We start from the raw sequence: 25,156 nt of genomic DNA, 5'->3' as shown, positions 1-25,156 counted from the left end.
CTCCAGTAGGAAGGGGAGGAGTGGCAGGGGACAGAGAGTTGGAGAGAAAGACAGAGTGAGAGAAATAGATGGTGTTGGGGATGTATTGGGGCTCATCTACAGGGAACAGTGATGTGAGGGAATATAAGTAGCACAGAAGGGATAGAGGGGGATGTTCCATAAGAGTGTGAAGGGAGATGTTTAGAGATGGAGAAGACATAGCTATAGTAAGCAGAGGTGAGAAAAAGTGGAGTGGTTGGGAGGGAATATATATGTTGAGGCGCAATGGCCAAGTGGTTAGGGCAGTGGACTTGCGGTCATAGGATCGGGGTTTTGATTCCCAGACTGGGTGTTGTGAGTGTTTATGAGCGAAACACCTAAAGCTCCACAAGGCTCCAGCAGAGGGTGGTGATCCCTGCTGTACTCTTTCACCACAACTTCCTCTCACTCTTTCTTCTGTTGGCCTGCTCACTTAGCCAGCAGGGTGGCGTCATTTGAAGGCTAAAACAATGCAAGGCATTGTGACCAGCAATGTGTAGCAACATCTGATAGCCTGGTCGGTCATGGTGACGGTGATATATTTATATCATCATCATTTAACATCCACTTTCCATAATGGCATGGGTTGAACAGTTTGACAAGAGCTGGCTAGACAGAAGACTGTACTATACTTTGCTGTCTGTTTTGGTATGGTTTTTATGGCTGGATGCCCTTCCTAACACCAACCACTCTGCAGAGTGGACTGAGTGCTCACCAGCAAGGTGAATCCAGTTTTGGTAAGTTTATTTCTTTTACAGTTGGATGCCCTTCCAAATGCCAACCACTTGTGAACTGGATGCTTTTTACATGGCACCAGCACTGGCAGGGTCACCTTGCAAGGCAAAGATCCTTTGAGAGGGGATGTGGTACTGGAGGTGATCTAGTGCCAAATGATGAAAGATTAGAGTGTGACAGAGAGACAGAAACACGTGTCCTGCTGTAAAGATACATGGTTACTCAGTTAGAGAGAGGCAGAGAGAGTGAGAGAGAGAGAGGGGGATAGGGAGAGAAAGAGTGAGAGAGAGATTGATCAAGATTAAGGCCAGTAACAAATGTGTTGCTGTAGGGGATGGATACATATTGATATATATGTATATATTGCCAGCGGCACGTAAAAAGCACCAACCGATCGTGGCCGCTGCCAGCCTCCCCTGGCACCTGTGCCGGTGGCATGTAAAAAGCATCAACTGATCGTGGCCTTTGCCATCCTCCCCTGGCACCTGTGCCAATGGCAAGTAAAAAGCATCAACCGATCGTGACCTTTGCCAGCCTCCCCTGGCACCTGTGCCGGTGGCAAGTAAAAAGCACCATCCGATCGTGGCCGCTGCCAGCCTCCCCTGGCACCTGTGCCGGTGGCATGTAAAAAGCACCCGCTACACTCATGGAGTGGTTGGCATTAGGAAGGGCATCCAGCTGTAGAAACACTGCCAGATCAGACTGGAGCATGGAGGCAGCCTACTGGCTTTCCAAACCCCGGTCGAACCGTCCAACCCGTGCTAGCATGGAAAATGGATGTTAAACAATGATGATTATGAGGATGATGATATTCACACGCACACAAATAATATTACGAAAAAGTAACATCACAAAGTAAAGAATACACGAAATCTATTGTATGTAGAGTAAATATATTTACAGTATTTATTCATGTATAATGTGCAGACCTAATTATGGGCAAAGAAATGCCAGAAAAACTACCTCTCACATGTATAATACACATTGACTTTCCTTTAGCATTGTGATGTATGGAAAAAGAAGAATTTAGTTAGTTTTATAATTGCTGCTTAAAATACATTGATAAAGTTCACGCATACTAAATGAAATGAAAACCAAACTTGAAAGTGACCTTTGAAATTCACCGGTGTAAGTCATGGAAATTACACAGTCTGTGTTACCAGTATATACATATTCAGTGGTGCTTACTGACAAAAACAAAAAAGACTATTTTATTTTCTGACTGACTGGGAGTGAAATAACATTAACAAGTAGAATAAACTAGTAAAAGTTTACAAAATTAAATGAATCTATAAACAAAATTATCAACAAACAATTTTAACTGCAAACTTTGTTTCCAAATATTGAACCCTTTAAATATGAAACTATATAGCAATAACTAATGGGTATGTTTATGTTCTGAAGGTATTAAGACTTCTTTTAATAATCTAGTGCTTACCCATACTCCACAGCAGAAGTGTTAAGACTTATCCTTCTGGTGGTGTAAAGCACTTGAGGCGGTGCCACGTAAAATCGCCTGTGTGGTGCCACATAAAAGCGCCTGAGTAGCATCACATAAAAGTGCCCATGCAGTGCCACAATAAAGGCACCCAGCACACTCTGTAAAGTGGTTGATGTTAGAAAGGGCTTCAAGTCATAGAAATCATGCTGAATCAGACTGGAGTCTGATGCAGCCCACCCCAGCTTGCCAGCTCTGGTCACACCTATTTCTTTACTACCCACAAGAGGCAAAGCACAGAGAGGACAAACAAGGACAGACAAACAGATTAAGTCAATTATAACAACCCCAGTACATAACTGGTACTTAATTTATCGACCCCGAAAGGATGAAAGGCAAAGTCGACCTCGGCGGAATTTGAACTCAGAACAGAAACGGCAGACGAAATACCGCAAAGCATTTTGCCCGGCGTGCTAATGTTTCTGCCAGCTCTCCGCCTCTGGTCTGGTCACACCATTCAACCCATGCCAGCATGGACAGCAGACGTTAAATGATAATGATGTTCTTACTAAATAGGCAGTCAGATACCCTCAAACAACAATCTGCTGTCCTATGTATTACATATATGTCCTGGGCAAGACTTTAACCCTTTAGCATTCAGATTTTTTTGTCAAATGGCGTAGGAGTGGCTGTGTGGTAAGTAGCTTGCTTATGAACCACATGGTTCCGGGTTCATTCCCACTGCGTGGCACCTTGGGCAAGTGTCTTCTACTATAGCCTCGGGCCGACCAAAGCCTTGTGAGTGGATTTGGTAGACAGAAACTGAAAGAAGCCTGTCGTATATATGTATATATGTGTGTATGTGTGAGTGTGTGTGTGTGTGTGTGTGTGTGTGTGTGTGTTTTTGAGTCTATGTTTGTCCCTCCAACATCGCATGACAACCGATGCTGGTGTGTATAGGTCCCCGTAACTTAGTGGTTCAGCAAAAGAGACCGATAGAATAAGTACTAGGCTTACAAAGAATAAGTCCTGGGGTCGATTTGCTCGACTAAAGGTGGTGCTCCAGCATGGCTGAAGTCAAATGACTGAAACAAGTAAAAGAGTAAAAGAGTAAATGTATAGCTTATTTATTCACATTACTTTGAATTTATCACACACTATTTTGTAGCTTCATGATTTTAATGGTGTGTTTCTCTATGTTGAGAATGGCATTGTAGGAAAGGTTAGATCTAGTTAGTTTTAACAGGAAGCAGGAGTGGCTGTGTGGTAAGTAGCTTGCTAAACAGCCACATGGTTCCGGGTTCAGTCCCACTGCGTGGTATCTTGGGCAAGTGTATTCTGCTATAGCCCTGGGCCGACCAATGCCTTGTGAGTGGATTTGGTAGACGGAAACTGAAAGAAGCCTGTCATATATATGTATATATATATAAGTGTGTGTGTATGTGTTTGTGTGTCTGTGTTTGTCCCCCTAGCATTGTTTGACAACCGATGCTGGTGTGTTTACGTCCCCATCACTTAGCGGTTCAGCAAAAGAGACCAATAGAATAAGTACTGGGCTTACAAAGAATAAGTCCCGGGGTCGATTTGCTCGATTAAAGGCGGTGCTCCAGCATGGCCACAGTCAAATGACTGAAACAAGTAAAAGAGTAAAAGAGTAAGAGTAAAGAGAGAATATTTGGGCTGGTTAGGGCTGGATCAAATGCTCAAGGGTTAAACTGCATCCAGTTGAGAGGTTCTAGCTCAGGAGTTTTAGGGAGTATAGAGTTACTTCTTCACCACTATTCTAAGGGTGATAGTATCTATCAAGGGCTCCAGTCGTGAGGCAAATTATGGATATTCCTGTGGTTACGACATACAGAACTTGAAGAAGGGCTGATCCTTAGACATGTGTCACTCAAGCTCAGTGGTGTGTGGATATAACCTGATGCCATATGAACCAGTCCCCATTCCTAAAGGTCAAATATGCCCTGTGCCTCAAGGGTAAACTTGAGAAAGCAGAAGACTGCACATTTTTAGCAGAAGTAAATCATTGAAGTTCTTTGTTTATTTAATCCTATGAGATCCTAAAAATTCCTGTATTTCAAAATTTTCACCAAACGATGTTTTAAAGCCTCCAACAATCTTAAATATATACTACAATCAGGATTTTCTAAATAATACCTTTTAGTTGCTCATAAAACAGATTTTTGTCTTCATCAGAATCATAAATTATTGGTGCAAAGGCACTAATGACCACAAGATATATTTCTTTACTACCCACAAGGGGCTAAACACAGAGGGGACAAACAAGGACAGACAAACGGATTAAGTCGATTACATCGACCCCAGTGCATAACTGGTACTTAATTTATCGACCACGAAAGGATGAAAGGCAAAGTCGACCTCGGCGGAATTTGAACTCAGAATGTAACGGCAGACGAAATACAGCTAAGCATTTCGCCCGGCGTGCTAACGATTCTGCCAGCTCGCCACCTGTAGTGACCACAAGATAGAGACATGAACACAAATGTAAATCAATCATTTAAGCCAACTTATAGTTCAGTAAGTCAGACTGCCTCATGGTCCCAACAAAACAAAATGGAAAAGGAGGATGGTGAGGGAGATGCACTGGAACAGTCACTCTGACTCATGAGGCTCATACTCACAGATAACCATCTCTGCTTCAATAGCAGTGAGCAGAAATATGGTCTGGGGGTCAAGAATGTTTGTGATCTGTACTGCCACAGGCTGGACCATAAACCTGCCAAAGAACAACTGATACCTTGATAGTTTGCTTTCTCAGCCTGACAAAGACCAGAGACTAGGCTTCTAGCTGAACATGCCAGGTCTGAATTACAGGGAATTCTATGTTCCATTCCTTAATGTAAAATTACCCCATATACATTGCTCTCAGCACCATAAAGACAAATATACAAAAGAAAAAGGAATGATCGTTCAGTAAGTTATGAAATCTAATATTCACTTAACTGCAAAACTCACTCTAGGCTTACTACTGTGATTTCAATCTCTTCCTTGCCAAAAAAAAAATAGTGCAGCCATCAGGTATTTCAGCATATTGACCTTCTAACAGGGAAATAATCCCTATGCTTAGAAAGTACCACAGAAAGTACAGCAGCCTTTTTTTTTTTTTTTTCTTTCCAGCAGAAAACTCATCATCATTCAAAAGCTAACCACAACACTTTTGCAGTCACTTGCAGGTTTAGCAGTCTTCCCTTGGAAAGAGAGCAGGGCTTGGCCTTCCACTTCCACTTACACACACATACACATAATGAAATCAATGAAGATGGAAAGAAAGACAACATTGGTGGAACAAGTATTAAGAAATGTTGTAAAGGTTTAACACGTGAAAGGAAGGGAAAGAATTATTTTGTATACTATTCCTTCATCAGAAGAACATATACGCAGGGCTACCCAAAAGAAGCTGGAATTTTGCAATATTATTCACTAAGTTTTACATGTTAACACTTTTATCAGCTTCAAAGTATTTTCCATTTGAAGCAATGCATAGGTCCAGACGTATTTTCCACTGTCTGAAGCAGTCCAAGAACTCTTGCAAAGTGATGCCTTTTAGTGCCTCTGCCACTTTTTTCTTCAACTCTTCCACATCTAAGAAACATTTTCCTTTAAGGACTTTTTTCCTTCAGGGGAACAAAAAAAAAGTTTCAGGCAGCAATACTGAGTGAATAGAGAGGGTGGGTAAATGGAGTCATGCCATTTATGGTCAAAAACTGTCTCACACTCAAGGCAGTGGGCAAAGGTTTCATTGTCATGATGAAACCACCACTCTCTAATTTGCCGATGGTCAGGGTGTTTCCGTCTCGCAAACACTTCAGAGCTGCCAGGTAAAATGTCTGGTTAATTGTTTGACCAGGAGGAATAAATACTCTGTGGACAATTGCTGTTGCATTGATGAAACAAATCAGTATCACCTTGATGTTGGACTTCACTTGAAGCAGTTGTGGGGAAAATGGTTACATTGAATGCTTCCATTGACTTGATTGCTGCTTCGTCTCTGGGTTGTAGCCATAGCACCAGCTTTTGTCACCAGTAATGACCTTCAGAAAAGAGGTTCAGGTCAACTTCCAACTGTTATTTCAGTTCACAACACACATTCAGTCACGACTGCTTTTGATCTTCTGTGAGTAAGAGAGGTCCTCCAAAATCAGTTCATGAATTTTCACGATGTTTTCATTCGTTCGGGAAGTTGACGGTTGTCCTGAACAAGGTTGGTCTTCAAGCAACAAGTGACCATTCCTAAAGTGTGAAAACTACTAATAAACTTATGCTTCGCTCATGGCAGTATCCTTGTAAGCTATTTGAAACATGACAACTGTTTCAGCTGCCATTTTCCCCAGCAGAAAACAGAATTTCAAGGAAGCATGCTGTCCCTTCGTTTCAGCCAGTGCAAAAATTGACGAACACAGGAGAAGCACGGCAAAACAAAGATACACCACATGGCAGTATGACCTTAGTGGATGACACTGGTTGGCAGACTGATGCCTGAGGGTCACATTGAGTAGCTTCTAGCGGCAGAAGCTTCAACTACAAAGGGCTTATCCCACAGAGAACATTTACTCTTTTACTCTTTTACTTGTTTCAGTCATTTGACTGCGGCCATGCTGGAGCACCGCCTGTAATCGAGCAATTTGACCCCGGGACTTATTCTTTGTAAGCCTAGTACTTATTCTATCGGTCTGTTTTGCTGAACCGCTAAGTGACGGGGACATAAACACACCAGCATCGGTTGTCAAGTAATGCTAGGGGGACAAACACAAACATACACGCACACATATATATACATATATACGACAGGCTTCTTTCAGTTTCCGTCTACCAAATCCACTCACAAGGCTTTGGTCGGCCCGAGGCTATAGTAGAAGACACTTGCCCAAGGTGCCACGCAGTGGGACTGAACCCAGAACCATGTGGTTGGTATGCAAGCTACTTACCACACAGCCACTCCTGCACCTATTTCCGGTTACTTTTGGGTACCCCCTCATACACACACACACACACACACACATACATATGTGCATATGTATCTTTATCTTTTACTGGTTCCAATCATTAGACTACCGTCCATCATCATTGATGAAAATATTTATGATGATGTTACCATGGTCTAGGTGAATTCTTACTCAGTTACAACCCTCTTGGATGGGTATAAAAAGGCTATGTTTTACTCATACTCTTTATTTTGGGCATGATTTCTAAAGCTTGGCGCCTTTCCCAATGCTAAACACTTTATCAAGTGTACAGAGTCATGTCATCAAGGCACCAGCACTAGAGTGGTTATCAAGTCATCAACAAGACAAGACTAAAAAGTCTTCTTGACCTTACACTGTCTCCACCAGTTAGCTAATCGGTTTACAGAATGTACTGGATACATTATATATGTCAATGCTTGCTTTTATGTTTAATAAATAAAAAAAATTTACATTAATCTTTTGGTTTACAGTCTGATGATGGCTTAACTGCTGAGACTTCAAAGGTCACTGTCAACAATATTCTTATATATACAGGGTGCGGTGAATAAACTGTCATCTAAATTACGTAAAAATGAAAATAACACTGACGTCTCATTTTAACAGATATATTTACCAAAATTACATAGAAGTATCTAGAAATACTAAAGAGTAAATTTATTCAACAAAATTGCCATTGGCTTCAACCACAGCAACTCTTCTGGACGGTCTCCTTGTTTAAATTGGTGAATGCTGCCATAATCTTTGCCTTCAATTCATCTTTGGCATTACAAGAAGTTTTGTTGATCTTTCACTTAACTGTCCCACACATTATAAACAAGGGGTTGCAGTCTGGGGAGTTAGGTGGCCAGATATTAGGGGTGATGTAGTCACAGAAATTGTTTGACAGCCATGACTGGGTTCCCCTGCATGTGTGGAATGGTACAGAGTCTTGTTGCTTGACATAGGGTCTTCCAGCAGCTACCCTCTTCACCCAGGGCAGCTCTACCACCTCCAGGCACTTGATGTAGGCCTCCATGTTGAGTCTGAGGCCTTGTTGGAAGATGAATGGAGGCATAACATCACCATCACTAGTAATTACTCCAAACACCATGATGTTGACTGGATGTTTGATTTTTTTATCACTCTCGGTACATGTCCTCAGATTGCACTATACTCAGATTCGCACCCAAATACTCTGAAATGTTCATATTGGAACTTCTGGCACCAAGTGGTGCAGCATGTGATTTCCAAATTTCCTGCAGAGTGAATTGCGTCATGGTGCTGTTTTTCTCACAAACAGTACCCAACTGACCCTACTATACTGTGTAGTTGACAAAATGAAAAACAAACAATGTGCATGCATGAAATTAAAGATATAAAATGGCAACAATTTGCCCATCACACTCTGTATGTGTGTGTGTGTATATATATATATATATATATATATATATATATATATATATATATATTATATATATATATATAATATTAAGGAATATAATTCCAAACTTAGAGGGAAAAATTCAATTTAGAAATACTAAATCAAATTTCACAAAATATAATATATATAAATTAGAAATAAACCACCTTTTATCAATTCAACAATGAAAAAATTTAATTATACCATACAGAAAAAAATTACATCCTAAAGAAAAAATTAAATATATGATAAAAACATATACCAATGATTAAGTAAAGTACAAAATAATAAATAAAATGTATATATATGGTAAATACGTATATATTTGGTATAAATTTGGTAAAACGTAATCATTGGTATATGATTTTATCATATATTTAATTTTTTTCTTTAGCATGTAATTTTTTTCTATATGGTATAATTAAATTTTTTCACAGTTGAATTGATAAAAGGTGGGTTATATATATATATATATATATCGGGAAAGTTAACGAAAAAAAACAAAAGACGAAGACAGGTGGTGTACAAAACAAACAGATGTATTAGTATAACGCTCAAGAAAAGAAAAAGTCTTTTACGTTTCGAGCCTACGCTCTTCTACAGAAAGGGACACAGAAAAAACAAGGAGAGAAACAAGGAGAGAAAAAATGTGTGTAGTGGCTAATATATATATATAGTTCAAATTCACTGAAAACAAAAGGTGGTAATAGGGGCTTTAGCATCTATTTCTTGCAGTGCGTGGTGAGGCGTAAAACCGATCCCTTGTTATAATTATTATAATTATGTATATAATTATAAAATATTTTGTAAAATTTACCTATGAGTTTTTTTTTTTCACACTGACTGCCTGGCAAAATTATTATTGATTTTACCCTTTTATAATAATATATATATATATATATATATTCTTTTCTTTTAATGTTTCAGTGGGGCTGAACCCAGAACCATGTGGTTGGGAAGCAAGCTTCTTACCACACAGCCACACCTAGAACACATGTTATATGTAATTATAATTGAGGATATAAAGAATAGCAGAGAAGCAGCTAGCTAGAAGCGATGGCTATTTAAGACATCACTGGCTCTGAGATATGAGTTTGATGTATGAAATGTCAAGATGAAAGTTTCTAGGAGCATGTCTTCTGTCACAGGAAAATGTGTATACAGGATTAAAAGCAGTTTATAATAGAATGATATTAATAACTTGAGAGATATTCATCATCTGTTGCTTCTCTGCAAATATTATTGCAACTAAGAACAAATGCCAAATGAACTATACCATTTCTTTGCATTCCCAAGACACACTTCTGTTTTCTTCTTTCTTCTGGGTTTTGAGTTGCTGACAAAACTTTCTCTGAAGATAACTGAGATTTTCATGGCCCTAAAAAGAAAAAAAAAAGTATAACAGTAGTTGATAAAGACAACAACAACAACCACCACCACCATCATCACTATCATCATCATTTCCCATTGTTGTTTAAACCAGTCATGGACAGTACTTTCTGAATTGCAAACTAAACAAAAAATTACTTTGAAGCTTTTTAGTAGTTCAGTCCACCAGACAATGTGGCATGTTTCATTTGGTGCACTTCTAAAAAAACAAAAGGTTGCCCATGCCTGGTTTGAATGTTTTGGGGATTTGTTTTTTTTAGTGGTGCTATGGGTTAAATGGATCTATAATGCAAACACATCTCCCTGTGCTTCAATTTAACCCTTTAGTGTTCGCATTATTCTGCTAAAATTAATCCTTTTTCATCCACATTGTTTTTAACTAATCATGCATTATCTTCTAACTATGAGATTTTGATGAGGTAGCTGTTAATTTTTAAAATGATATTGTAGGGTTGGTGTGAGAGACCAGATCTGTCCAGTTTGAACATAAAACAGGCAGAATACTTTTGGCCGGATATGGCCGGTCTAAATGCTAAAGGGTTAATTATCATTTCCTCTGTGAAGCCTATTGTTCTTAGATCTATCTCATCTAATTCTTTTCAGGCCTTCTTTGGTGTACTAGAATCAGAAGTGTCTTCCAAAACAATCTGAAAGAAATGTTTTCTTTCTGCCTGCATCATACATTTTACGCGACAATCTGTTATTGACCTCTTATACCAAATTATTTTCTCAGCACATTAGCATTCACAACATTGCATCTTTTGTCTGTAGAGTCTTCCTACAGACAACACAGTCTGTCTCCAATCTCAAGTGTTTGTCTACACTATCTATCAAAAGTAACTGTTTCCAATCACTAACTATTCTGTCTTGACTACACTATCATTCTATAATCACTTCAGTGTTTGTCTAAGTATGGTTCTCAACCATTTTTTCCTATGGACCCCCTTGAGGGCTCTCATAACCATTTGATGTTTAAAAAATCCTAAAAGGTTGCAAAATGCAACGAAAATTTTAGGAAAATAAAAATAAGAAAAAAAGTGGAAATTTTACCAGTGAGTGTGTTATATTATAAGGCACAAAAAGAAAATCACTCTCCCCAGACACAACAGAATAATAATTAGGAATTGTATTAAAAAAATTCTTAATATAGGCACAGGAAAGGCTGTGTGGTAAGAGGTTGCTTACCAGCCACTTGGCTTCGAGTTCAGTCCCACTGCATGGCACCTTGGGCAAGTGTCTTCTACTATAGCCTCAGGCCGACCAAAGCCTTGTGAGTGGATTTAGTAGACGGAAACTGAAAGAAGCCCGTCATATATATGTATATATATATATGTGTGTGTGTGTGTGTGTGTGTATGTGTGTTTGTGTGTCTGTGTCTGTCCCCCCAACATCGCTTGCAACCGATGCTGGCATGTTTACGTCCCCATAACTAAGCGGTTCAGCAAAAGAGATGTCCTGGGGGTTGATTTGCTCGACTAAAGGCGGTGCTCCAGCATGGCCGCAGTCAAATGACTGAAACAAGTAAAAGAGTAATATATTTTGTGTATTGTAGAAATATAACCAATTTATTGTACATAAACTTTAATAGCAAAATTTTATATGGACTGAGAACCCCTGGTCTACAACGTCAGTCTCCAATCTCTGCAGTGACTATGTTGTCTGTCTACAGCATCTGTCTTTAATCTATATAGTATCTGTCAACAATCACAACAGTGATTTTCTCAATCGCTACGAAACTGTCTATTGAAACTGTATATTTACTGTGTCTGACAACATTGTCTAAGAGTTGTTTTATGTCCAAACCAGCCAAATATGGCTTCTCACACCAACTATGCAATGTCATTGTAAAAATAAACAATCACATTGTCAAAATTTTGAAGCTAAAGAAATAATTCATGATTAATTCAGAATGATGTGAATAGATAGGTATTATTTTCATTTATTTATGCGCCCTTTTCAAGCCTAGCCAGGCTCATGGGCCCAGTTTCTGTGGCGTATGTGTTCTCCCCAGCTGGATGGGACGCCAGTCCATCGCAGCATTATTCAAGAAACAGGAAGAAAGAGTGAGAGAAAGTTGGGGCGAAAGAGGACCCACTTTATTGTAACCATTCATGCCAAGTCTCCATGTTTTTCCTTTCCTCACAACACTCATGGAAGCCCTGAAAATGGTCCATTGGCACAGCCTTTCCTCTTCTAACAAAGCTATAACAAAGTAATCTGCTTCCTTGCATACCTGCTCTTTGTAATCGAAAGAGAAAAACAGCAATAGCCATTCTATAAATTCCTCCCATATGTAACCTCGTTGTAATCAATGAGCTTCCAGGTTTGTTTAATTCATTTTGAAAATCTCTACTAACCCTTAAGCATTTTATACTGGTCATATTCTACCCAAATATTCCACCCATTTTATGCTAAAACTGACCAGACTCAACCTCTCACACATACCCTACAATGTTATTCTAAAAATATACAATGCCTTCATCAAAATCTTGCAGTTGCAAGATAATGTATGGTTAATTCAAAACAATGTGAATAAATAAGACTGCTCATATTGTTTGCTATTCTAGAAGTACATCATGCACTGCACCTATACTCTTTTATTTGTTTCAGTCATTTGACTGCGACCATGCTGGAGCACCGCCTTTAATCGAGCAACTCGACCCCGGGACTTATTCTTTTGTAAGCCCAGTACTTATTCTATCGGTCTCTTTTGCCAAACCGCTAGGTAACGGTGACATAAACACACCAGCATCGGTTGTCAAGCAATGCTAGGGGGACAAACACAGACACACAAACACACACGCGCATATATATATATATACATATATATGACGGGCTTCTTTCAGTTTCCATCTACCAAATCCACTCACAAGGCTTTGGTCGGCCCGAGGCTATAGTAGAAGAGACTTGCCCAAGGTGCCACGCAGTGGGACTGAACCCGGAACCATATGGTTGGTAAACAAGCTACTTACCACACAGCCACTCCTGCGCCTATAAGTGTGATTTATTTTCTATAAATATGTGTAAACATACTATAGGCACAGGTGTGGCTGTGTGGTAAGAAGTTTGCTTCTGAACCACATGGTTCCAGGTTCAGTCCCACTGTGTGGCACCATGGGCAAACGTTTTCTACTATATCCTCGGGCCAATCAAAGCCGTGTGAGAGTATTTGGTAGACAGAAACTAAAAGAAGCCCATCATACATATGTGTGTGTGTGAGCGTATTTATATGTGTGTCTGCGTTTGCTCTAACACCATCGCTTAACAACCGGTGTTGGTGTGTTTAAGTCCCTGTAACTTAGCAGTTTGGCAAAAGAGACTGATAGAATATGCATTAAAAACCCTTTAAGGTTTTGTTCCAGCATGGCCACAGTCAAAAGACTAAAACAAGTAAAAGAATAACGAATACTTATTTCAGAGCTGTACTTGTCATCTGAGTGACTTGATCTGAGACCATGTGTTGAAAATGACACGATTGCATTGTGGATGAAAGAGCCATTTTAGCTATTTAAAAGTTCAAAACCTCTTAAAGTCACATTCCATCTTATTTCTCGAGGCTGCCGAAAATTTTTGTCATGCAACTGTGACCTGAATACTGACACTTCCACTGTTGTAAAACTATCAGTGACCAGGCAACAAATTGCAATTTTGAATCTTCAATAAATAAATGAACAGTGAATTTAACAACTGTTGTCTTTCTAGATGGATAAAACTGGTCTGCCAAGGAAGAACTACTAAACTTATTTAATCATTCCCTGAAGATTGTTGAGGAGAACATATAATCAGGAACTCAACTATCATGATGTGTGATGGATGTGTGGAGGCACATGGCCTAGTGGTTAGAGCAGCGGACTCACGGTCAAAAGATCGCGGGTTCGAATCTCAGACCAGACGATGTATGTGTTTATGAGCAAAACAACTAAGCTCCACGCAGCTCCGGCAGAAGGTAATGGCGAAACTTCTGCTCATTCTTTTGCCACAACTTTCTCTCACTCTTTCCTCCTGCATCTTGCAGCTCACCTGCGATGGACCAGCGTCCCGTCCAGGTGGGAAACCTATACACCAAGAAACCGGGAAACCGGCCCTTATGAGCCAGGCATGGCTCGAGAAGGAACAAACAACAATCATGTGTGATGGATGTTAGAACCTCATTGTAAAACTGTATGACAGAAGTCCCCAGCCTTTTCGATACCATGGACAATTCCACGCTAGACAATTTTTCCAGAAACCAAGTCATCATGCGCATAACAAAACACAATGAAGTGCATAATATATAATCAACATAACCAATATATATTACATATATAATACATATATAATGCAAAAAAACCCTGAAGACTGTGATAGTCAATAAAATAGAAATAGAATTTCAAAAGTTATTCTTTTTGTGTGGCTCAGTACTGGTCCATGGCCTGGTGGTTGGGGATAGCTGCTGTAAAGAACAGGATATTTCCAAGATTCACACCTATAACAGGGAGTATGTGAAAGCTAGATGAGATTCAAAGAAAGTTTAAAGACTTGAAAATCACAATTTCTGATCACATGGCTTTTTGGTACCAACCTTCCAGAGATCACTTTTGGTTCTATGATATAAACCATAGTCTTAGAATGGTCTAAATTAAAAATTTCCATCCAAATTTTATGCTCCGAACACCAGCTTGATAATGACAAGGATAGTCTACAAAATTCTTGATTATTTTCAAAATTTATTGAAACAAAAGAAATGTCTCTCAACAGAAATAAAGTACAAAAAAAAAAGCTCAACTTAGGTTTTAACTTAAAACAGTCTTTCTTGAAATGTTGAAACAATAAATATATATATGTAGATATATATAACAGATTGTACCATATGTTATATAATGAAATACATAATTAATTTCAAGATTTTATTACTGGTCATTCAACCAGATTTCTCACTACTTTACCAACAAAGGAGACTATCTGGTTGCTTGACTTGCAAGAAATATCAACCAAGTCACACTCAAATCAGATCTTACTGTCTTACATGAAAAAAAAAGACATTCAGTATTGAAATCTTAAACACACTGTATCTGATTAGAAGGAAGGATGGTCATGGTTGGAATGCCCCTGATTTGTTAATTATAAGTTTTTAAAAGGTGGTGAGCTGGCAGAAGTGTTAACTCATCAGACAAAATTCTTAGCAGCATTTCTTTTGACTTTATGGTCTGAGTTCAAATTACACCAATGTCAACTTTACCTTTTATCCTTTTGGGATTGATAAAATAAGCACCACTCAAGTTGTTATAATTGACTTAACCTCTCCCCTTAAAGTCACTGGACATGTCCAAAATTAGAAAAAATGATTTCTAAGTCTTTTAGGGCCGTGGACTGACAAAATTTTTAGAGCATTGAATAAAACACCTTGCAGTAATTCTTCTGGCTGTTTAAGTTCTTGGTTCAAATCCTGATAAATTTAACTTTACCTTTGATCCCTCAATTGTTAATAAAATAAAGGTCAGTCAAGTATAAAGGTCAATTTATTCAACTAATCCTTCCCTCCAAAATGCTCAAGCCTTGTACCTATGTTAAAAACTACTACTTTTAAGTTTTCTCTGATGAAAGACCGTCAACTTATAACTCACAAGTAATGCCTTCTCTGAGTATTTGGATATTTTGAAAATGTCTCATGGAGTGATGACCATGTCTTACATAATTACAGGTTGCCCTTTGGCAAGATATGGCACCTGTTCAGCCCCTCTACCAAGGATACAGCAAAGTCATGGGATTGCAAGCATGGTGGATTGTAAAGCGGCAGTGGAAGAGCTCAACTGAACCAACAGTGCTTCTTAGATTGATACTGAGTGGAGGAATCCTAAAAGACCAACAGTCAGGATCACCAATCTCTGTCAAGAGAATAACTGCAATGCATCCATAGGAGTGGCATTCATGGTTGTGTAATTAGCTAATGAGAGATTCACTATGACTCAAGCTTCCAATTCAAATTCATAATAATGGAACTGAATGGTGACAGAGAGTCATGGGAATCCACAAAAGCATCGTAATCAAAGAAGTAATACTGAAATAAGAGATTTGTAACCAAAATTGGCAGGCAGGATGATCATGGTTGGAATGCCACTGATTTGCTAGTTCTAAGTTTTTTTAAGATAGAGAACTGGCAGAAGTGTTAGCAAAATGTTTAGTAGCAGGCATAGGAGTGGCTGTGTGGTAGGTAGCTTGCTTACGAACCACATGGTTCCGGGTTCAGTCCCACTGAGTGGCACCTTGGGCAGGTGTCTTCTACTATAGCCTCAGGACGACCAAAGCCTTGTGAGTGGATTTGGTAGACAGAAACTGAAAGAAGCCCGTTGTATATATGTATATATATAAATATGTATGTATGTGTATATGTTTGTGTGTCTGTGTTTGTCCCTCCAACACCATTTGACAACCGATGCTGGTGTGTTTACGTCCCCGTCACTTAGCGGTTCGGCAAAAGAGACTGATAGAATAAGTACTAGGCTTACAAAGAATAAGTCCTGGGGTCGATTTGCTCGACTAAAGGCGATGCTCCAGCATGGCCACAGTCACATGACTGAAACAAGTAAAAGAGTAGCATTTTAATGAATCTCATTGACTGAGTAAGTCAATGAGATTCATTAAAATAAGTTTACTTCTCTTTGTGTTAGAGGTGGTTTTATAATCAATACCTTAATCAACAACCTTTGTATCTATTTTATTTGCAGTGAAGGAATGAAAATAACAATTCAAGCTGTGTGGTAGTTCAATTGTGAAGCAACAAACTAGACATCATAAACTATCTAGAACAGTGGTTTTCAACCAGGGTTCCGCCAGTACAGTCCAGGGGTTCCGCAAGAAGTTACAAAAATGCTAAAATCGACAGTAATTTTTAAGTCTCCTGTGCAGATATGTGTGCATAAGACAAATTATTGCACAGGGGTTCCTCGAGCCAGTGGAACGTTTCCTTTGGGTTCCGCTTCAGCAAAAAGTTTGAAAAGCACTGATCTAGAATGACTCGTTAGTCTTAACTATTTACTTCGCCTTAATTATTAACTGTCATCAGCACTTTAATGTCTATGTTCTCATGCATGCATGAGTGAGACAGAATTTGTTGTGGCAAATTTTTCCATGCCCAGGTGCTCTCCCTGCTGCCAATGCTTAGCTGTTTGCAGGTAAGCTAATATCTCACCTTGGCCAAACATGTTTTCATAGAAGAATGAAAACAAACGACACTGCTTACATGATCATGATGCTAGCTTGCAACTATCACATGATGTCAAAACAAGGGGGAACAAACAAACACATACACACACACATTCATGTATGTATACAATAGGCTTCTTACAGTTTCCATGTACCAAATCCACTCACAAGGCTTTGGTCAGTCAAGGGCTATATTAGAAGACACTTGCCTAATGTGCCTAATAGTGGGACTGAACAAAAACAGGTGCTTCAGAAGCAAACTGCCTCACCACTCAGCCATAGCTTCTCCAAATTATTAAAATTATTGACTGATAACAGTTAGACAATATTATTAACTAAATGGTTGTTGAACAGACTAGGTCGGATGTTGATCATAATCAAGATGTCTTGGGTACGGCAATACTATAAATTAGTTATCACCTGTGCAGGTAAGATACTGCAGCACTACGAGTAAATTATCACTAGTCTGGGTGTGATACTGCAGTACCGCTCAGGTCATTTAGTACTGCGGTAACTTATCTAGATGCGATGATTAAGTCATAGTATAGCAGTAGTGATTATTATAGTAATAGTAGTGGTGGTGAGTAGTAGTAGTAGTAGTAGTGGCAGCGGTGGTTAGTAGTAGTAGTAGTGGCAGTGACGGTGGTGGTTAGTAGTAGTAGTAGTGGCAGTGGCGGTGGTGGTTAGTAGTAGTAGTAGTAGTAGTAGTGGCAGCTGTGGTTAGTAGTAGTAGTAGTAGTAGTAGTGGCAGCAGCGGTGGTGGTTAGTAGTAGTAGTAGTAAATGGTGACAGCTAGTGATGCCACTGGTGGTAGCACAGCAGTAAGCATCCGCAGACATAAAAAAAAAATGTGCTGTTTTTTTTTTTAAATCAGAAAACACAGTGTTGACAATATTAGAAGTGAAGATGGTCCAAGATCAGAAGTGAAGATGGTCCAAGGATATGAGTTACAGCAACCAAGTGGATTGGTTATCAATACAGATTCAATGGTTATATAATTATATGATAAATGCAATGAGCCATGATAAACTACCATCGTCAGCGGCGTTACCATTGTTTCCATGCTGGCTTACCATGGGAAACATAAGTCTGAAATATCTAAGCCTGCCGTACAACAAATCTCCATTCATCCAAATATTTCCCTGTCACCTATGTGAAGCTGTGTGTTCTGGGATCTGATCTCACCACTTTTCTCCTTTGTCTTTGTCTTCTGTGGGCACCTAACTACTGCTGACAGAATTTTTTCCTTCTCTCATACTTTATTAATTCCTTGTCAGCTAACATAAAGCTATCAACCCCTACCCTGGAATTTGTGATTCTGCAAGCTACATGGCGACCTCAATAGTGTTGGTAGCATAAAAAAGAAAAAGCACCCAGTACGTGATGTAAAGCGATTGGCATTAGGAAGAACAGCCTGCTACAGAAACCAAAGCAGACACTGGAGCCGAATGCAATCCTTAGACCCCTGCTACAGAAACCAAAGCAGACACTGGAGCCGAATGCAATCCTTAGACCCCTGCTACAGAAACCAAAGCAGACACTGGAGCCGAATTCAATCCTTAGACCCCTGCTACAGAAACCAAAGCAGACACTGGAGCCGAATGCAATCCTTAGACCCCTGCTACAGAAACCAAAGCAGACACTGGAGCCGAATGCAATCCTTAGACCCCTGCTACAGAAACCAAAGCAGACACTGGAGCCGAATGCAATCCTTAGACCCCTGCTACAGAAACCAAAGCAGACACTGGAGCCGAATGCAATCCTTAGACCCCTGCTACAGAAACCAAAGCAGACACTGGAGCCGAATGCAATCCTTAGACCCCTGCTACAGAAACCAAAGCAGACACTGGAGCCGAATGCAATCCTTAGACCCCTGCTACAGAAACCAAAGCAGACACTGGAGCCGAATGCAATCCTTAGACCCCTGCTACAGAAACAAAGCAGACACTGGAGCCGAATGCAATCCTTAGACCCCGCTACAGAAACCAAAGCAGACACTGGAGCCGAATGCAATCCTTAGACCCCTGCTACAGAAACAAAGCAGACACTGGAGCCGAATGCAATCCTTAGACCCCTGCTACAGAAACCAAAGCAGACACTGGAGCCGAATTCAATCCTTAGACCCCTGCTACAGAAACCAAAGCAGACACTGGAGCCGAATGCAATCCTTAGACCCCTGCTACAGAAACCAAAGCAGACACTGGAGCCGAATTCAATCCTTAGACCCCTGCTACAGAACCAAAGCAGCACTGGAGCCGAATGCAATCCTTAGACCCCTGCTACAGAAACCAAAGCAGACACTGGAGCCGAATGCAATCCTTAGACCCCTGCTACAGAAACCAAAGCAGACATGGAGCCGAATTCAATCCTTAGACCCCTGCACAGAAACCAAAGCAGACACTGGAGCCGAATGCAATCCTTAGACCCCTGCTACAGAAACCAAAGCAGACACTGAGCCGAATGCAATCCTTAGACCCCTGCTACAGAAACCAAAGCAGACACTGGAGCCGAATGCAATCCTTAGACCCCTGCTACAGAAACCAAAGCAGACACTGGAGCCGAATGCAATCCTTAGACCCCTGCTACAGAAACCAAAGCAGACACTGGAGCCGAATGCAATCCTTAGACCCCTGCTACAGAAACCAAAGCAGACACTGGAGCCGAATTCAATCCTTAGACCCCTGCTACAGAAACCAAAGCAGACACTGGAGCCGAATGCAATCCTTAGACCCCTGCTACAGAAACCAAAGCAGACACTGGAGCCGAATGCAATCCTTAGACCCCTGCTACAGAAACCAAAGCAGACACTGGAGCCGAATGCAATCCTTAGACCCCTGCTACAGAAACCAAAGCAGACACTGGAGCCGAATGCAATCCTTAGACCCCTGCTACAGAACCAAAGCAGACACTGGAGCCGAATTCAATCCTTAGACCCCTGCTACAGAAACCAAAGCAGACACTGGAGCCGAATGCAATCCTTAGACCCCTGCTACAGAAACCAAAGCAGACACTGGAGCCGAATGCAATCCTTAGACCCCTGCTACAGAAACCAAAGCAGACACTGGAGCCGAATTCAATCCTTAGACCCCTGCTACAAGAAACCAAAGCAGACACTGGAGCCGAATTCAATCTTAGACCCCTGCTACAGAAACCAAAGCAGACACTGGAGCCGAATGCAATCCTTAGACCCCTGCTACAGAAACCAAAGCAGACACTGGAGCCGAATGCAATCCTTAGACCCCTGCTACAGAAACCAAAGCAGACACTGGAGCCGAATTCAATCCTTAGACCCCTGCTACAGAAACCAAAGCAGACACTGGAGCCGAATGCAATCCTTAGACCCACTGGATTTTGTCAAACCAGCACAGAACATGATGATAATGCCCATTTAACACAATTTTTCTAATCCACTCTTATATATACGAGGTCTAATCAATAAGTATCCGGACTGTTGCCATAGTAACAAAGCTAAAGCATGCAGAGTGAAACTGCTTGGCAAAGATTGACCTTGAACTCTGCTGTGCATGTGCACTAAGTTTTAACATTCTAGCTCACTTCCACTGTTTACAACAGTGCTTGAAAGGAAGGTGTGTAGTGTGTGATCATCACATTGACCATAACAGAGAAAGTTGTCATGGTATTGCCATGGAGCAAAGTTGCAGAAAGTGTATGGAGAGGAATGTATGAGCTGCTCACAAGTGTATGAGTGGTTCAGACATTTCCAAGATAGCCGAAAAATGTCAATATTGACAAGCATACTGGGAAACCCACAACCGGCAGAACTGAGAAAAACATTGCAGATGTGCATGGAGCTGTGAGGGGAAATCGTCGAATCACCATCCATGAGTTATCAGAGGATGTGAAGATTATTTATGGTTCAGTTCCGTCCATTATCACTGAAGATTTGGGTATGAGATACATGTCTACCAAGTTTGTGCAAAAACTGCTTTCAGCTGACCAAGAAGACACTTGGGTTTCAGTTGCACAAGATCTCTTTGATTGAGTCAAGAATAATGAAAACTTTTTGAAAACTTTGCGTAGGCCTCTGAACAGGTATCACCAAGCTTTTAGCAAAATTTGATACAGCTTCTCTGCTCAACTTTCTCTGACATGGCCAAGGCAATGATCACATGCTACACACCTTCCTTTCAAGCACTGCTGTAAACAGAACATTAAAACTTAGTGCACATGCACAGCAGAGTTCAAGGTCAATGTGTGCCAAGTGGCTTTACTCTGTGTGCTTTAGATTCGTTATTATGGCAACGTTCCAGATACTTGTTGATCAGACCACGTATATATATATCAGCTGATATATTCCCTATTCAGGCATTTTCTCAATTCACCTATGTCCAACATCTCTCATGTAGGTTAACATTTCTCATCCATAACATACACACATTTCTCTCCCACCTCTACATACCATTTACATTCAATACTTCATGCATATCTTGTGTTTCGCTACCATGTCCTATGACACTTACACATGCTTCATAGAGTTTATCTTTTACACAGAAGGAAGACCCTTTTGTTGTCAACATGTGCAAACAGTCTCTAAAGCCTCTTTTGTATGTGTGTGTATGTGTGTGCGGATATGTGTGCATATGTATGAACATTTACAAACTAAGCTAACCTTAGGTTGCAAAAGGTGCCATTTGTTGATATTTAATGTCAACAAACTGTCCACAAGCTCTGCACTTTTAAGTTCCTCAGGAGTAAAATAAAGATCTCTCACTGGAAAAGAGGTAAGTGTTGATGAAAAGAAGATCATCAGATCATAAAAATCCTACCTCTATTAACCCATTGTAAAACATACCAGCACAGACAGACATTAACCCTTTCATTACTGTATTTATTTTGAGATGCTCTGTATTTCTTTCAATTACTTTACATATAACAAAGAATTTAGTAAAATAACTTAGTTATCATTAAGCTAGTGTTAGGAATGTAAATTGTGACTAAGGTTTGATGGAAGATTTTAGTTCAAAACTTATGAAAACAAGACATTTATACTACAGAGTCAGAGGCGGTTTCAGCCGGGTTGGTAACAAAAGGGTTAAACAAAACAACTATTATTCTAACTGCAACACCATCACTACAGCCAACCCTAAATACTAATTAGATCACTTTAAAAACAAAAACTATCAATATACATTACCTGAACAGTCGATTGATTTTACCATTTTACAAATGATTTAACTACTATTATCCCTGCACATCTATCACATCTCTCTTTTTGCACTGTATTGAGTTTCAGTCTACTCCTTTGAGCAAGTACCCTGCCCAAATGACACAAGGATTTTGTGCTTACTCTTACTAAGGAGCAATTTGGTCTTTGTCTTTTCAACCTTCAATCTCTAGACCTGACATAGGTAACCTTTTTGAAGGTGTGGGTTGCATGAGACATAATTCATCATCAGGCAGGCCACAACACTCAAATAATTTAAGGTAATTTTTCATGGGTGTGCTATTCAGAATGTCCTACAGGCCAGTTTGCTTGTGACTGCTGTGGACATGCTCCTATGTTTAAATTTCTTTCTACAATCCTGATGGACTCAACTATCACAGTATATATATATATATATATATATATATATATATGTATATATCATCATCATCATCGTTTAACGTCCGTTCTCCATGCTAGCATGGGTTGGACGGTTCGACCGGGATCTGGGAAGCCAGAAGGCTGCACCTGGCTCCGCAATGTTTCTACAGCTGGATGCCCTTCCTAACGCCAACCACTCCGTGAGTGTAGTGGGTGCTTTTTACGTGCTACCTGCACTGGTGCCAGGCGAGGCTGGCATCGGCCAATATATATATATACATATATATATATATATATATATATATATATATATATATATATATATATATATAAAGCAAAGACCTCCTTTGGTCATGAATGGCCATGAGATTGTACCTAGAAAGTTCCCTTCCGGTGCACAAGTCTAGGCTAGGTTGTTTATGGAAGACCAGCAGTCGCTCATGCATACCAGCCTCCTCTCTCCATGCCACCAATGTTGTCCAAGGGAGAGGCAAGGGCCGATACAGCTTGGCATTAGTGATGTTGCAACTCATTTCTACAGCTGAGTGAACTGGAACAACATGAAATAAAGTGCTTTACTCTTGAACACAACATACAGCCCAGTCCAGGAATCAAACACATAACCTCACCATTGTAAGCTTGACACTCTAAACACTGAGTTATGCACTTCACTATATGTGTGTATGTATGTGTGTGTGTGTATGTATACCCTCACCCCTAGTGGATAAATCTTTCTCCTTCGTATATATATATTTTTTATAATTTCATATTAATTTGTTTCACTCATTTGACAGTGGCCATGCTGGAGCACTGCATTTTAGTCGAACACATCAACCCCAGGACTTATCCTTTGTAAACTTGATACTTATTCTATCAGTCCCTTTTGCCAAACTGTTAAGTTACAGGGGACATAAACACACTAACATCAGTTGTCAAGCAACAGTAGGGGGACAAACAGAGACACACACACACACACACACACAAACACACACACACACATATACAACGAGCTTCTTTCAGTTTCTGTCTACCAAATCCACTCACAAGGCTTTGGTCAACCCAAGGCTATTTTAGAAGACATTTGCCCAAGGTACCATGCAGTGGGACTGAACCCAGAACCATGTGGCTGGGAAGCAAACTTCTTACCTCACAGCTACGCCTATACTTATTTATATAATATATGTGCACATGAACAGTGGACCTAAACTCTTATGTTATAGGTCCAATAACTATAATAAATAAAAGAAATTGTGGTTGCAGAACCATGTGAGGATCTCCTTCTACACCAAATTCCTACTTTATCTAGGCAGCAAACCTAACTTATAACAACCATCCTGTACATGGTTTACTTGCTACTCAGAAGACATTTATATAGAACTAGTTTCAGTGGCATTCACCAGGCTACAGAGTGAAAGATACTGCCAAATGTCTTTCACAGATCAATAAATTCAAAGAATTTTTTTTGTGCAGTTGTCTAACTGAAAATATAGTTGCTATGGTTCTACAATTTGGCACAAAGCAAAATTGCATTTTATCCAAGCTAATTCTTTCCTGTTCTAACTTTACAAAAACTCAGCTATTTTCAAGGCATGATTCATTTGTTTAACTCTTTAGCATTTGTACTATCTGTATCCAGCCCAAATATTCTACATATTTTTCTGTTGAAACCAACCAGATCTGGCTTCTCACATTTACCCTACAAAGGCATTCTAAAAATAGACAATTACTTCGTTAAAATCCCCAAACTACAAGATAATGCATGGTTAATTCAAGACAACGTGAATAAATAAGAATTACATTTGACAGAGTAATCTGAATACTAAAGGGTCAAGATTTCTATCACTGCCGCCGCTTTGATGGCGAGGATATAACAATGTCACTACTTTCTTTCCACTTAAACTGAAAAGAAGCATACTGCTATGCAATCTGAAACATTCACAACTCTCATCTTCACACTATGAAACATTGATAAATTTTTATCTAACACTTTCTTCCCTTGGCAGATGTATGTGATATCTTGCTTCCAACAGTTCTATATTTGAGACATGAAGAATTATGTACATTATTTACATTTGACACCTTGTTTGTTGTTAACACAACGTTTCAGCTGATATACTCTCCAGCCTTCATCAGGTGTCTTGGGGAAATTTCGAACCTAGGTTCTTCTTCTTCTCCTTCAGGTCACTGCCTGAAGTCGAACTCAGAATCTTAGGGTTAGTAGCCCATGCTCTTAACCACTATGCCATATGCCCATGGGTAATTATGGAATGAATTTTAGGGCTTATAAATATAATATTTTCCTATCCTTCCTTAATACCAGTTCCCATAAGCTACTCATATTTTTCAATCTTCTCCTCCTCCTCCTTCTTCTTCTTCTTTCTTATCTTTCCTTAATACCAGTTCCCATAAGCTACTCATATCTGCACTCGGTCTGCTTAGGAGGTTTTAATATCCTAGCATAT

General features: G+C 39.8%; 1 protein-coding gene across 1 annotated transcript in view; it reads right to left on the bottom strand.

Moving 5' to 3' along the window:
* Window positions 1-25,156, bottom strand: part of LOC115215230 (ubiquitin-like-conjugating enzyme ATG10) — a 404,830-nt gene that overhangs the window by 116,454 nt on the left and 263,220 nt on the right. The window contains exon 2 of the mRNA XM_029784461.2: window positions 9,855-9,956. Coding sequence (XP_029640321.1) covers window positions 9,855-9,956 — 102 coding nt within the window. The remainder of the gene's footprint in view (window positions 1-9,854; window positions 9,957-25,156) is intronic.

This window comes from Octopus sinensis, linkage group LG8 (assembly GCF_006345805.1).
Source record: "Octopus sinensis linkage group LG8, ASM634580v1, whole genome shotgun sequence".
NCBI lineage: Eukaryota > Metazoa > Mollusca > Cephalopoda > Octopoda > Octopodidae > Octopus > Octopus sinensis.
The sequence above is the reverse complement of the archived record's forward strand: the minus strand, read 5'-3'. Positions and strand labels throughout refer to the sequence as shown.